This window comes from Stegastes partitus, unplaced genomic scaffold, assembly GCF_000690725.1.
Source record: "Stegastes partitus isolate 25-593 unplaced genomic scaffold, Stegastes_partitus-1.0.2 Scaffold344, whole genome shotgun sequence".
Classification (NCBI taxonomy): Eukaryota; Metazoa; Chordata; class Actinopteri; family Pomacentridae; genus Stegastes; species Stegastes partitus.
In genome coordinates this window covers 25,931-42,223 of record NW_007578075.1, presented here as the reverse complement: position 1 = coordinate 42,223, position 16,293 = coordinate 25,931, and the positions used below count along the sequence as shown (strand labels likewise).

Sequence of the window (16,293 nt, the reverse complement as noted above, 5' to 3'; positions counted from 1 at the left end):
TGTAAACAGCCTCAACCTTCTTCGACCTCTGTGTTCTCGCCTTTTGTCCCCCTCTTTGTTCGCTGTACCTGCCTTTTACTCTTTATCTCTTCTGAAAATCTACCATACCTTTTTTTTTTTTTTTCTTTGCTTCTCTAGTACTTTTTCTTTTTCCAAGTCACCCTAAACCCATTATTCCACACTTCTCTCTCCTTTTCTGTCTTTTTTATGTCTCCCACTAGCAGCAGTGCTCCCTCAAACACACACCTTGACCTTTCTTTTCTTCATATACAAGGAATTATCGTCAGACCTGGCGGCACGGGAGCAACAGCAGCTACGAATGCTGGAACAGCTGAGGGACATACAGGTAATTTAAATGAAGGACTCTAATCAAGGGGTGCTTTTTATAGCGGCAGTTTAAACTAGAAACATACAGTGTTTAGTGCCTCGTTCAGGGCACAACTTTATAAAATTATAATGTTAAGATGTGGAAAACCTAGTGCTGTAGTAATAGAATACCTCAGAGCAAGACTTATGAAACATTCTGTTCATTCTATGACACACCCCATGGATAAAAATAACAAAAAAAACACGGTTTCATATTATAAAGAATGAATATACACTTTATTCATAAATTCAATCATCCTTTTAGAGCCGCGGACCGACAGAGAGGAGGGAGATGGAGGCATTACTGCAGGAGAGCACAAGGAGCAGAGATGAATTGAAGACCAGGGCCCAAGAGGCTGTTCGCCAGTGGAGGGCAAAGTGCAGGAGACTGCAGAAGGAGCTGGAGGAGGCGAGGGCTCAGGCTCAATTTCACACCGACAAGGCCTCGCAGGTCGGTTGAAGCTGATGCATTCCCTACACAACTTTTGACATCGCAGCTGCGGCTAAGTAACTGCTGATCCTTATAATGCTGACTTCCAACATTTGAGGGGGAAAAAAAAAAAAAAATCAATTTTAACAAGTCATTGATTCAAGTGGACTTATTTGCCCTCTCCTGCCTTATTTCGAGATGTTGCTAGTGGGAGGAGTGGAATAGTAAAACTGCATTGGAAAAGAGCAAAGTTATCACACTTATAAATTGGCACTCTACTGATTTTATAAGTGAAGATTGGTTTACTTATCTGAAGGAGTACTACACAGCCCTCGTTCTGGAGGCATGGGGTGTAATGAAAGATGCTAATGAGTGACATTATGGGAAATGTAGACTCCGCTGTTTTGCGAACTTGACACATATTAGGGAGCAAAAATCAAAATATCTAAGCCTCTGCTGCTTTTATCTTGACTGCTCTTTTTTAATCCATCCCCCTGTGAGTCGCATAACTTTGTAACTCTGCAGTGCTAAGTCACTACATTGTCACTTGAAGCAGTTTTAACATTTAATACCTGGACTGGATATGCGTTGCAGATAATTAAATTCTTCCTTGTCAAAAATAACATTTCAGATACCCACATTGTCATGCTTCGAGGACAAATGACGTCACTTTTAGCATTCATATTTATGAGATTTCTCATTACAAATATCTACAGTTGAGCTGCAGCTGTTCACAATGTGAACCAGTTTCAGTTCTAGATATCTTTAATTCCCCATAGTTCAAGAAATCTACAGTGTCCTTTATAAATGTCTTAAATATCCTAAGTTTGAACTACTCACAATGACGTAGATACACGTAAGTAGTCAAAATATAAATACAGATATCCTGCATCAAAGTTTTGACTTAGCAAAATGATGTTGCAGACTTCTGTAGTTACATCAGTGAAGGCGAAGGCGACTTGCTTTTCAAACATACTAAGACACTGCGATCATAACCACATATACCTTGCTGTTTACCGTCACGTCAAAGCAGCCTGAAGCCAAAGTTGTAGCAAATTTTGATCAAAAGTTTGTGATGAATAAAGCCCTTGTTCTCCACAAACTCCTTGCTGGTAAGCTCTTCCCATTTCACAGCATTTTCTAATGATCGAATTCACCACGGCAGCCGTCGTTTCTTCTGCAAACAGTGTTCAAACGCTTTGCTGGATCATTATCCACTTGGAAGCCTTGCATTAGCAGCGTCGTGCACAACCATTTAGATTAGTCATAATGACATTTGAGATATGTGCGACGGTTATTTTGTTTTGTCAAAATTGAATTACATATACCTCTGTGGTTTTATATACCTGGAATAAAAGTTCTGACGAGTCACAGTGTTGTAGAAATGACACTGTGGATATCTGTAATTTTAATTCCAGATAGTCAAACTCAGCTATTAAGATAAGCCTTCGTTATTCCCACTGCCTGGAAATTTGCAAAGTTACAGCAGCGAAGGGAGATACTGCAAAGATATAGGGACATAATTCGAAAAAATATAAAATTAACAAGCTATTACAAAGGAGCTGGCCATTTGATTGCAGCTGTAAAGCAACATTTTCTAATTATGTAGATGTCCAGGCTGCGTTAATGCTAGGTGAAGTCTATTACAAGTAAAACCACTTGAGTGCCTTTATTGTTGACAAAGAAGCTGCATTTTCTTCTTTGAGATTTCTCCCCCTGTGTCACAAGTGTCATTATGCATTGTGTACGAGCTGCACAATGATGAAGCCCCTGAGCATCTTGCATTAATGTTTACTGTATGCAGTGTACATAAAATAACATTACACTATAAATTTATGCAGGAAAAACTGCGATTATTATTGTGCACGCACTGTCTGTAGCAAAATACCAGTCAACAAGTCAGCTGCCTCCCGTTTTCTGTTTGCTCTGGTTGTTCTTTTAGCTCATAATGGAACACAGCGATAGTTCTCAGTTGCAAACAATCCACAAAAAGGTTTGCCGGACTTGGGTAAATCTCACTGCAGTTTATTGACTAGGTAGCAGTTGGCTCTGGTGGACAACTGCAGCACAAATACCAGTCAACTCTAGCAGCTGGCTCCAGGCAGCTCTGTCTAAAATGTTACAGCTTCTTCTTCTGCTGCTACTGCTAGAGGCTGTGTTAACAGTCAGCCAGCTGGCAGCACTATTAGTACAATTGAGCCTCTGACTTTCTTTGTTGCATTGTCTTAGCAGTAGACTCTGGCACATGCAGAACTCCTATGACTTTGACAGTGCGTTCTAAAGTTATCATTAATGTCTGTACCGAATTACATCTCTCAACTTCAGTCGCGACACCAAGCGCGGCAAAGAGAAAACAAATGTTATCTCAGCCAAACTGTCTGTAGATCAGAATACATTGGTGGAAAGAAACTGGGTTACTACAACTAGCTGCAGTGATACAAAGAATGCTGGCAAGTGATGTGGTCGTTATAGACTCATCACACCACAAAACCGTCTGTTCAGTTTCACACATATCGTATTTCAGATGTTTTTTTTAGCAGCTCTGTGTTGCTAAGCTGTAGCCTTTGCTTTATTTTTACTTTCTCCTCTGAGTATAATATGAGCCTTTGCGGAGCTGGATGTTGCTGACCAAATAAGGGCAGTCTTAAATCTTTTTTAAGTTGTGCTATTGGATTGTTGTTATGTGCGTAGGTGAGTTGATACATCTCCCTTAATATTTAGAGCGCACGGCACTGAACAAATGCATTTACGTCTGACAATCGAATTAAATGAATCTTACTGACTGAATATAGTCTGTGATCGATACCAATAGAGCAATCAAGTTTCTAAGCTGTGCTCTTAACAGATGCAATACCAACAGTGTAAAATCAGGACAAAGCATAGAAGAGTTTTTGCATTTTCTGCAATACCAACTGAATGCATGTCGGTTCCCGTGGCAATGAGACAGTTTCTGTAACTGTACAGCTTAGTTCAGCGGCATTACAACCCAAGATATTTGCAGATATAAAGTAATCCTAAAAATTTTTGAATTTGTACATAGTTGGCAGGAAAAGAATTGGTGAAGAGGGGACACTTCTTACAGCCAGTTTAAATTCCAAACCCTAAACAGAACTTCCTCTAGAGCATGTTAGCTGTGCAACATCAGTTACAAAGGCCACATAAGTCTCTGAGGCCTCTACTAAGATATAAGGTCAACAAACCTAGGGTATCTTCTCATTATCTCACTAAACCTAACAACCACAGTCATGCTAAGCAGTTGCGCGAAGCCATAGTCTGAAGCCAATGTGAGGAGTTTTAGAATACAATACATGCCAAAAGCAACACAGCTGCTGCAGCAAAGTCAGGAAGGAAAGCTGCGAAAAACTGCAAATTGTGTGAATGTTAAATAAGGTTATCACTATCACTGTGCCCTTGTGTATAACTTGCTTAGATGTACTTTTTCTATTCATTATTTATCATCACAAAATTGTATAATGATAGTGCACATGTTGTCCCTTTGTGCTACTCACAAAACAGACAAATTGTTTAAAGAAAAAAGAATCGGGTAATAAAAATAACGTTATTTTCACTATGAAGTGGAGGATGAATTTAGAAATCTCCCGTTCAGTCTCATTCTAATGGCTTTAAAACATGCTTAGCCTCTTTCTTTTAGATGCAACCTTGGTTAAATACTTTTAGGGGTGTGTACAGAATAAATACGAAAACATAATTCAAACCGATAAGTAGATGCACTACAAATTTTATAAAGTCAACAAACAAGTAGGCTTTAGGGTTTTAAGCAGTTTTTGCTTTATGATTATTTTACTACACAAAGGCATGCAGAACAATTAAATGGCTTTGAAATTGTTGCTCTGGAGCGGGTTAGGTGTGTAAGAAGTGAATCACTGTCTTGTCCTGAAAACCCAGAATTTACCCTGAAGTTACCTCACGAACCTCAAATCCTGCTTTGTAGCACAGACCTCTGAACGGAGAGATGAGTAGACCAACATCTGGACATACATACATAGAGGACTGAAAACATAGGCTACTTGCATTTTTGATTAATATCATATTATATGTGATCGGAGAGACAGATGAATGGATCTGAGGCTATTTTGTATAACTCCTATTTTAGCACTGCTGTCTGGAATCACATTAATGTCCTGCATCTCTCGAAGAAAGAAGCTTGACATCATTTGGTGACTTTGCTCTTTGCTCTCTGATAGGAAAACTGCAGCGCTTGATACTGATCACCCAGCTAGTCTTGCAGGGGGGAAACTCAACAAGCATCAAAATAGCAGCGAGCCAGGCAGCCACATGCACAGCTATACAGGCCATGACGTGAGTTTAGCTAAATCTGTGGGGAGCGTTGTGTCTCTGAGGCGGTTTGGGACTCTACCCCAAAAGATTGCGCTCTCTCTCTCACACACACACACACACACACACACACACACACGTACCTCATGGTATGAAGGGCTCTCAAGTTTAGACTTCAGCGTTTCAGATAAAATAATCAACACTCTCTCATCACTAGGGAAATGCATAAGCTTAAATATTTATAATATCCATATAATCCCATTTCTAATAGTTTTTCTGGTCCAGTTCCCACATGGCAGTTTATAGTAAAAATGGCCTGCAAAATCAGCAAAAGCAGCATTTTATGTACCCTTTAAGAGTAATTATTGAAAAGGGGAGAAATACATACATATCCAGTGCTGTGCATATTATATGTCACATGCTAACTGGTCTCAGCTTTAAAGGAAAGGATGCAAGGACTGTGCTATTTAGATGCACTGAATACCTATTAAAACAGGGAACACAGTGAGAAATGTTGTGTGGCTCTTTATCAATGCCCAAACAGAGCAAAATGCTTGAATACTTATACGTGCCTTTTTCTCTTCATGTTTCTTCCTTTGTTTTGCCTTTATGGCACAGAAGACTTTCTGTCAAAGTCACAATTAAACGCCTAATTAATGCATTTTCTATTAACTTAATGACATGACCAAAAATAAAGTACCGTCGCTTTGTATGTTACAGTGGTTGTGTTTAGTAGAATAATTAATTGCTGACTGTTGTTATTACCTTAAAAGTCACCTCCCAGTGATTTACATCCCATTTGAACTGAGGGAGTCACTTCCAAACTCACAGTCAGCACCGTTGCGCCTCACAGACAGACTCCCACCTGGCATACTCGATGTGACGTGAATTAATTACAAAATCATTTCTGCCCTCTTAATGAATTAGGGAAGAGAATCAAGTGCTCAATTAAATGATTAGGTTCTGAGCTGCAGCAAAGTCTTTGCAAATTCCAGTCAAAGCCAGAGTATTAGAAGCAATCTGCCTTGAACAGACCTGACCATTGTCCCTTATCAGGAACCTGAGTGCTAGCATTTTCCTATCAGTGCAAGAGCTGGTACTGCATATGTTTCTCTCCCTCCGTCTCTCTGTCACTCTTTCTCTGGCTCTCATCATTATTGTACTCTTTGTACACCATCTTCCTCCTTCTCTTCATTTGTCATTCTTCATTTCCCCTTTTCCTCTCTAACTCCCTCTCCCCCCTTCTCCCTCTCTCTTTCTCCCTCCAGGCAGCCAGGGAAAAGGAAAGCTCTCAGGCCCAGCTGAAGGCGCTGAGCCAGCAGACTGAGGCGGCCCGCAGGGAGCTCGCTGAAATCCTAGGACGTTTGGCCCAGCGCGAGGAAGAGCTCCACCGCAAGGACGTGGAGCTGTCGGAGACTCAGCAGCGCCAGTTGTCACTGCAGCAGGAAATCCGGGAGGTTGGACATCCAGAAATAGAATTTCCTTTTTGAATCACTTGAGACGCAAAACAAAGATTTTAAAATAGCTCATAGCACCGTAGATGACTGTGGCTCAGGTTTTCATGAGGTCATGTGCTTCTAGTAATCTTTACGTTTTCTTAAATTTTAACACGTTGATATGTGCGATTTTAATTTGACTGACCAATTAAACTGACTTTTTAAGGAATCATACCAATCAGCACTGAGGCTGAATCAAAAACAGTATGCACTATCACCTTGAAGTATGCTAATTGAGTGTAATTTAATTATGCCATCTTTTTTAAAGAGTCAGTAAGCACTGAAGTTGCCCTTTTAAGGTTGTATCGAGGCAGTTATCAACCTCTTTTTAACAGAGCTGCATGTTTAGTGGTTACAGACTCCTACGTACAGCACAGTCTAACTGTAGACATGGCTACGATTTCGATTTAGCACTCTTGGCAGATCTTTTTTCTTTTTAAAGTGAAAAATTAATTAACAAAACACCTGAGAGTCGTCAGCCCTCTGAACCTTGTGCAGTTTCTTGGCATTTTCTCGCTCCTCTCACTTTTTAGCTCACCGCGGGCTCATGTCTACTGCAATATGAAGTCAAGTGCCTCTATGGAAACGGCACAACCACGGCTAGAAATACAGAAAACTCAACAATGTATTTTATGCAGTGAAACACAGGTATAATGCCATGAATAAAAAAAAAAAAGAAAAATGAAGAATGAATGAATATCTTTGATTATTTATTTTACAAAAATGGATAAAAGTTGCCCACAGGTGTTAACAATAGCGGAAATGACATATTATAGGTATTTTGCTATTTTTAACTCTGCTTTTATACTTCTCATAGCCTGCTGTTCAGCTGAATAGTCCTATAATTTTTGTCACAGCTCAATAACTAATGGCTTCATGGTTGTGCTGAAACAGAATTGCTTTGTTTTTTTTGTTTTTTTTTTGCTGAATCTGATTATTGCAAGTGGTTTCATTTTTTTTGATGAAACACGTAGAATTTAATGAAATATCACAATTTTAAGCTTACATTTGGTCACCTTCAACGGATCGTTATGTCATAGATCAGAGCCATAGCTATGATAAATTAGGCAATTTTGGCCATTTTTTTATTAAAGGTAACATAACTTTCAACCCTGCTGGCAGGTTTTGGGGTTCATAGGGTTAAAGAGCTTTGATAAGCTTTTAACAGTCCTCCTAACCATAGGTCAGGGAGGCCTCAGCTGCCCTGGAGGAGGAGGCTCAGCGTCAGGCCGCCATCCAAGCAAGATTGAGAGAAGAGAACCAGAGGCTGGAAGAACGAGCTGACACTCAAGCCCGTCGCTGTCAGAGGGACCAGGATGCACAGGCTGAGCTCCAGGCAGCCCTGAAGCAGGTGACCACAGCCCATGCTCAGCTAGCGCAGCGGTCGGCTGAAGAGGAGAGATCCAGGAAGGAGCTCCAGAAGGGCACCTCAGCACTTCAGGCCAAGCTGACAGCACTGCAGGAGGAGCGGGACGCCCTGAGCAAGCAGCTGCAGCTCGAGAGAGAGGTGCATCAGAAGGAACTCGACAACACGAAGGCCACAGTGGGGGACAGCAGGATAAAGAAGGATCGGGAGGTGCAGGACATGCTGAAGCTCTGCCGCCAGGAGCGAGATGAAATACAGGCGCACCTGAGGGAGGTCAAGGTAGGTCCTTTTTATAAATGTCAGAGAATGTGTAAATAGAGCTTAAGCTAAACCAGCTCTGTTGAAAAGTTGCACATAAAATTCAAGTCTCCACCAGTTGTGTGGCAGCTTTTTCCAGCCAAGAAATAGTCTGGCACGCAATCACTTAGCTTTTGGTGTGGATTAAACGAGATATAATTTGTTAATTTGTGAGCTTTAGAGATGCTGTTTGGTGGGTATTACTGCCTTTGAACAGAGGCATGCCCGATTTTAGTCTTTATGCTAAGCTAAGCTAATTGTATGCTGGCTGCAGCTACATATTTAGTGAACAAACACAAGAATAGTATCAGTTCTTTCATCTAACACTTGGCAAAAAAATAAACAAGTATGTTTTAAAAGAATGTTTTAAATATCCTTTAAATGTGCTTAAAGGCCTGTACCAAAAGTGCTGCTGGTCTCTGGGGAATATATCAGATGTCACACACACTCTTAATTTGTCAAATGTTTTCAGATGTTCAAGGTGATAAGCCAGCCATAGAAATTTTATTTTCCCTCACACCTATCCATGGATCACAGAGTGCCACACTCTAATTGACATTTAGAATATCATTGGCACACACTTCAAACTCGGCGCCGGGTAACATGCCACAGCCACTAAACATCTGGCATATTTCCGACCCAGCGAGACACAGACGAAATTCTCATTTAGAGTAATTTTCTTCATTGGCCGGGGCTCTGTCCTCTGAGTGCGGGTGAGCCGAGGATAGCTGAGCCCTTAATGGTGTGTGGTGCCCCGTGGATCTTCACGGACATTCCACAGCTCTAAGCGTGAATATTTAAAAACCCAGATATCAGACCTCAAAAGTCTCATCAAGGCAGTGCTGGAGATACGGGACTCCACTTGACTTACTCCCTCGGCACCCAACACCCCCCCCTTCCCTACCTTCAATATCTCCAATGATGAGCCCTTCTGGGTACATTGTTTCTTAAGGGGCATGGACCTCCCTGATATGGTTGAGTTTAGCCCATTAGCTGCGCTGAATGGCATTAATATCTGACATAGCTCATTGTAATGGTGTCATTTCCAAGTGCGGTGAGGACAAGGGCGTTTGCTGGAATGTTTTTAAATACTAGCCTACGGGTGCTGCAGATGTCCCTGAGAAGCCCACCCAATATTCACAGAGCATAGCCGGAAGCCTATATTGCAATTGTGATACAGTCACATGTCAGAAAAAAGCTTTAAAATATCCTCATTTCCTTGTCCTTGTCCTCTCTCCCTTGATTTCTCCTCCACTCTATCTTCCCTCTTGCCGTCTCTCTCTGTCTTAATCCCTCTTTTTCTGCCTCCCTCCAGTTCTAATTTTGCATTTTCACTTCCAGCACTTCTGTTTTTCCATTTTTTCTTTATTTGTGTCAGTGCTGTCACTTCCAGTCCTCAGTCATTGTTGTTCTTTCCACATTACTGTATCTTGAGCTGTGTGTGATAATGTTATTATTGTAGACAGAAACCTTATGTCTGAGGCTCCCCTTTGAAAGCTTGATCTGGACTCAGACATTAAGGGCAGGCATTAAGAAATGAGAACGTGGTTTCAGAGTATTGGAAATGGTATTTACTCATTCTCTTGACCCGTTATAGAATGCTCTGTTTGTGCTAGACAAAATGTCATGTCAGAATTCAACCTGTACCTGCTACATGTGACTTAAGATCAAATTATTAGGGTCCACTGGTGTGTTTAGCAGACTCTGATATGATATGATCTGCAGAGCTGCATTTATGACATTAAAGTGGAAACTGAAAACGTATCTGTACTAATTACTCGCATCCTCAGCATATTTTAAGGTTTGATAATCACAGAAATTGAAAAGTTAAACGTGTTTCAAGTTGAAGATAAGCCACCAGTCTTTATGATCTCAAATTATTACCTGTGTATCATTGCCTGAAGCGCGTCTACTCTCTACTAGGCAGATGCAGCATCAGACAAGGAGCTGTGTGGGGCGCTGCACATCAAGTTGGACAGGATGAAGGATGAGTGTGATAAGCTGGCAGCACAGCTGAGCACAAAAGATGAGGAACATGCACTTCTTCACAGAAAATACCAGCTACTTAAACAGGAACTTGAAGACAAAGTAAGTCGGGCCTCTTTTGACACTTTTTTTTTTTTTTTTTTTTAAAACGCACTGACTAATATTAAGTGACAAAACACTTCAGGTTTTACAACGTTTGTGCTGATTGTCATTAATTGTGACAGCGATAGTTCAAGAACATTATTTGAAAAGGTGAGACTGACTTCACAGGTATGATTGTGTCATCAGCAGACATAGTAGTTCCACTTAAAACAGCAGCATCAACTGCAGATTTCACATTTTAACTGCATTTTTTTCTGTATCTAGCAGATAAAGAGAAATTAATGCTGCCAATCAGCCCTCATATGTCTGGCTCTGCTCTGGCTGCTCTCTCAGTATTTTTGCTAGATCAGTCATCTTTGCCAAAGAAGCAAGCTAACATACACAACCTATAAAGTCATTGTTTTCCTTCCTGCCTTCCTGGCCTTAAAATGTGGGTATCTGGTAGGATCATGTGATCATGCAACCCTAAAAGTGGTCTGAAAGGTAAAGTGGTGCCAAATCAGCACTATTCTTAAAGGGTCTGTCAATATGTCCTCAGGTGTTTTACAACAGCTGATGAAGTATTGAACCTTAATTCACCCCTCTGACAGGCCCCTGATCATTTGCGTGGGGCTTTTTCACGGGAGCTGCGTATTGATCTGAAATCGGCTGAATGCAGAAAAAGGGGCTCTTATTAATGTAACACGGGCGGTTTATTAACCCAGGGACAGGATAATGATCCATGGTCTCTGGGCAGCGCTGATCACTTGGTTCGTGTCCTCGAACACATCGATCGACTGTATTCTGGTAAAGACCCTGAAACTGTTGACAGAACAGTTCAGAAAAGGAAAAAAAACTAAATCTGTTTGTTTGAGAGGAAACTGAATAACACTCTGATGCCAAAAGTTGTCTTTCTGTAAAGATAAACTTTATTGATCCCACAGTGAGCAAAGTTCACCGTTACAAGTGTTGGGGTTAGTGTTCAGTGTTGAGGAAAATCTTAACAACCAAGGTTTCTACATTTTTTGCATTAGTTGCACTGGTGTTCCTTACTTTTTCATTTAGTTGTATCAGCACATTAGGAACAATAAAAAATGTGCGTTTGGTGCTAAAGAATACATTTTAAGCTTCTTCTTTTCCAGTTTCCACACTGATAATTTCTTAACAATGACAAACTGGAATAAAGGTGCAGATAAATGTCTTGTGCATTTAACACTACCTGGACTCGTAAGAATGACTTGGGACCTAAAGTTAGTCAAAGGTAGCTCTTACTTGACTGTATTATAAGTGTTGTATATTTTATCATCATTTATGACTCAGCACAGGAAGGGTTTATGTTATTTTGCTTTTTTTATTTCCTCAATTTGTGGTCATTCCATCGCAAGTCATCTTTGATGGTTTGAGTTAAACAAAAAATAACTTTATTTTCAATTAGTGACCAGGCATTTCAAATTAAAAGTAAAATTACGATCATGTTCATTGTTCAAACTGTTTGATTTAATGAAAATAGATTCTTGTTTTGTTTTTTGTATTGTTTGGGAATAAACTTAGTCCTATGATGTTATAAAAGCTCAACAAAAATAAGTTTCCTTCCATTTTTGTGATCAAGTATTTCATTTTAAAAAGTATTCTCTATGTTTTGTTTTGCAATATTGTGACACGCAGCTACATATGGTTCAGAAAATATAATCATAGTTCTTGAGGTATACAGCCTCAAATTTCAATGTGTAGAAAAGCGTGCTGAAATTGGGTTGACAGGCAATAAAAAAAGGTCTCTGAAAGCACCTGTTATATCGAGCAAATTTTTCACAAATACCATTTTGCATGTCCATAATTTATGATAAAAAGTTTCAAGTAGTTCCGAGATGGTAGAGCAGAAGGCCCCTGTTGATAGGAGATGGAATAACCCTTTGGAGTGGTGATGCTGCGACAATAAATGGGCTGTTCCCCGCCATGCTTTGGGTACACTCTTTGCCTTAAATGCGATGCATAATGTTGGCAATTTAATCATTTCTCAGTGTTTCCTACAGGTTGAGAATGTTCTTGTGGTGGCGGGTGGCGCGGCGTGACTGGTGTGCATGTAGAGACTCCGGCAGTTTAGAGTGCCAGAGTGTAACTCAGGTTGTTTTCTGAGGCTGCAATTTACAGATGTCCCCAAAATGCATGCACTCACACGCAACGGTAGACGCTACAATTTACCAGCGTTCCGTAAAAGCCTCACATGCATCGGTGGACGTTAACAAGGCAGCTTGGCACACAAATGCTCCTAGTTTCCACTCAGTTACTGCAGCAGCTTAGACAGGAGTGTGGCCAGAAATGAGTCAAAAAAAGACTAGAATAATGTTGATGTACCCGCGATGAAACCAAGTAATTTTATCGACCAGGGCCAACCTCCCACAGACAAACACAGACAGACCTGCTAAATGTCAAATGAAATGTTGAGTTACACTTGAAAGATTTTTAGTTGCATATGTGATTGAAATGGTCCCTCTCTGGTGCCCTGGATTGAAACTGATCTTGTAATCGGCAAGAAAATAGTTGCTTATTTTAGTCATCTGCAACAACAAAAAAAATCTGTTGTAATCAATGCCTTGTAAGATTCCAGTTGCACGGCTAAAAACACCAGAAAGTGATAGCTAATTTGCAACTAATTACTCTCCTCCACTCGGCTGTCTGCTGTCCTCCACAGGTCAGGTCAGGTGAACGGAGACGTGCCTCAGAGTCAGAACTTGTTAAGCTGGAGCAGAAGCTGCTGCAAATGGAAGCCGAGCAGGAGACCGTTTTAACCTCTATGGGCGACGAACTGGACGCAGCCTGTCGCAGTCTGGCAAGGAACGGCGAAGACAAACTACAGGTATTTGCTTTCATTACATTTTGTTTGTTATTTGGTTTATTGAAGTTGCATTTAGCAGTTTTTGTCAGAGGCGATAACCATTTAGCTCCAACAATCCACAAACTCCTGTGAGGGTCTGCAGGGTCTTTGTTTATGTATGAATGTGTTGAGCGAATGGCCAGAATTGCAACCTTTTTTTTGAACTTTGTGAACTCATCTTTTTACACACAGGTGTAGTTTACAGTACATTTTGCTTTATAATCACTTTCCACATAATTTGAGATAACTGTGCTCTCTCATGATGAATGCTGCTTGGTCAGGTGTGGGATAAATGTGCTACATGAGACGAAAAGGCCAATGAAAATATCTGAGTGTGCCTTTGCTTCTACCCCTTCTGTCTAGTGGCGTCCCAATGGTAAAAAAAAATATTGTTTTATTTCGTTGCAATACTTCTTGAGGTGCGATTTTAATGATTTCAAAGCCTGGATAGTATAGTGGAGTATGCGGAAATATTTGTGTTTCCAGAATGTTGCCCTGTTTCTGTTTCCTAAACATAAAATTAAGAGTCTCTAAAAATAAATTGACCATACAAGCAAAGTGATTTTAATGGCGTTTGAAGCAGGCAGCCAGCGTAGTGAATATTTTTACAGCTTTGTGAGAGATTGTGGACTAAAGCAAGCTTGATGTTGTCAAAAAAAAAAAAAAGGCATGCAAATAAACGCACACTTTGATGCAGAGCTGCCTTTATAACTGTACATCATAGCCTGCAAAACAGCTTTGCTCAAGTGACTTACTGATGCACCAGATCTGGACATCTGCTACCAAATTGATTTGATAGAAAATGTTGCAGTATAATCAAATACCATGACAAATAGCCAAATATTAGCTTTGTTCAACATTTAGGAGTTTTGTGTGATGTAGTAATCAGAAGTAGTAAATGCAGTCTTTTCTGTGCAAGAAAACCACTTTATTGTTGTGTTTTATTGTTGTCTCCATGGAGAGTGAATACAACAAGAAGACTGCACAGACACAGTGGAAATTAATTATTTAGGTTTTTTTCAGTTCATTTTTGGTTGTTGTGTACAAAAGGAACTACATTTGTTGATTTGTTGAAGAAATACTAATATTTATTCATTTGTTGTTACATTGAGACATTGAGGATTTGTGTTTTTTATACTCAGATGGTTAAATATAGTGTAAAAGTCTACAAAGAAACCTGGAAAATTGCTTTAATAAGTGAAGTAAAAAGGGTGTTTTCCATATAGTGATACAGTTATTCTAATCACTTAACAGTCACCGCAAAAACAGCTCTGTTTCATTAGCCACCTTGCTGTTCTGGTAAAAGTCTTTTCTGCACACAGAATCATAAATACTTTATTGATCCCCAAGGGGGGAACTGTAACACAAGCTACTTCCCCTTGGGAATCAATAAAGTATTTCTGATTCTGATTTTATAATACATGAGCTCTAGTCAGAAGCCCTTAACTGCTACAGAAGTCTTTGTCATGGTGCTCATTGATAGCTAAACCTCTATAATGCTTCTGCTTGCCAACATGGAACTATCTGTATCCTGAGTGACTGGCTCTTTGGCCTGCTGCAGCATTAAACACAGCAAACAAGCTGCAGTCTTCCTTCTTATTAAACAGTAAGAGGCTCCCCCTGGTGGTGCAACCAGGTACTACAGTTAATGTACAATGCATTTTTTGGCATGCAAGTCCTTCATCTTCTGCCTTCATTAATCAGTCAAAATATAAACAGCAGTTAATCAATTCATGATTATCATTTACATCTGTAGCACATTTACACAAAAAGGAATATTACATACACAATATATAACCATACAAAACGAAATCTACACACCCAGTACAGCTGCATCTACAGTGCCTACTGACAAACACCAATGTTTTACTCATACTGCCTTTCAACTGTATCTACACGCTCATACAGTATTAAATACATGCTGCACACATACACTCACTCCCCTCCACACACTTGAAGCTAGTTTTCCTCCGCTGCTCCAGGCTAATGAACCCAGTCTGCTCTTATCTGCTCTTATAGATTTCTCCGTCTGGTCCAGCAGTGCTGCAGTCGGACATGCGAGCCAACACCTTTCCTCTTCTGTAATCCGTCATGTTGAAAAGAAGTCAAACTTGCCAGTGATTGGCCTAATGAGGGGAATCATTAACAGTTAAAGGCCGTATTAGGTTTCGGCTGCCTCTCGACACTGTCCTTCCTTCCCTCTCGATAGAGGCAGTAATGCAAGAAGTTGTAAGACAGTGTAAAGACATTGAAAGTTAAGAAGAAGTTCGTGGGACAAATGTGCTGTCGTATGAGATATTGACTGTGTTTTTGCAGTTTGATAAATCAGTTGTCAAGGGAGATTTTTAACCAGTGACACTGCTTTCTTACTGTATATAAGGCTAGCGTTCAGTTTTAAAACTGATTTGACAGTTGTTTTCCTGCCTTTAATGCTAAACCTTGTAAAACACCTCCTCTTATGTTAATTCCCTGTCTCTCCAGCCCTTTTCAGACATGGGGGGACGTAACATTGCTGCTTCATCAATCAGTTGAAGTGATGGCACTCTGTCATTCAGACATAGGTCACTTTCACAGCTTCATTCAGACATACCCAAGACAGTGATGGAGAGAGCAGCACACGCACATTATTTGTCATACATCAGAGATTGGATAGTACAGTAAGTGACACATAATATACAATACTGCACCAATAAACAAAAATAGCAAATCTAAAATAATTACAAGCTTATGAAATCGCCCAAACAAGAGCCCGTTTTAGTTATGGTTTCCCAAACAATGAAAGTTCTAGCCATGGGATGCTAATCTCACTAGTACCTCCACAGCAGTAAAATAATAACAATGTCCTGACAGCTGTGGTGGAGCTCAGGATTCAATCTGAGGACAGCTGCTGTGTAATAAATGATTTAACTGCAGTTGATAAACTGTGACTCTGTATGACAGCTCACCTATCTGAGGTGAGGAAAAGTTCACAGTTTGGCTTGGTGTTAAATCCTGATCAATCCTGTCTACATGTTGGGGATCATTTATAATTATATGTTGTGCTGCTGTTCTTCCACAATGCACACAACTCTTGCTTTGAAGACGCTCCTATAGATCCTGCTGC

At 40.2% G+C, this 16,293-nt stretch overlaps 1 protein-coding gene across 1 annotated transcript in view; it reads left to right on the top strand.

Moving 5' to 3' along the window:
• cep128 (centrosomal protein 128) overlaps window positions 1–16,293 on the top strand; it is a 53,738-nt gene that overhangs the window by 12,643 nt on the left and 24,802 nt on the right. The window contains exons 12-17 of the mRNA XM_008284078.1: window positions 275–346; window positions 632–817; window positions 6,361–6,549; window positions 7,772–8,233; window positions 10,175–10,339; window positions 13,008–13,172. Of these exons, the coding sequence (XP_008282300.1) occupies window positions 275–346; window positions 632–817; window positions 6,361–6,549; window positions 7,772–8,233; window positions 10,175–10,339; window positions 13,008–13,172 (1,239 nt within the window). The remainder of the gene's footprint in view (window positions 1–274; window positions 347–631; window positions 818–6,360; window positions 6,550–7,771; window positions 8,234–10,174; window positions 10,340–13,007; window positions 13,173–16,293) is intronic.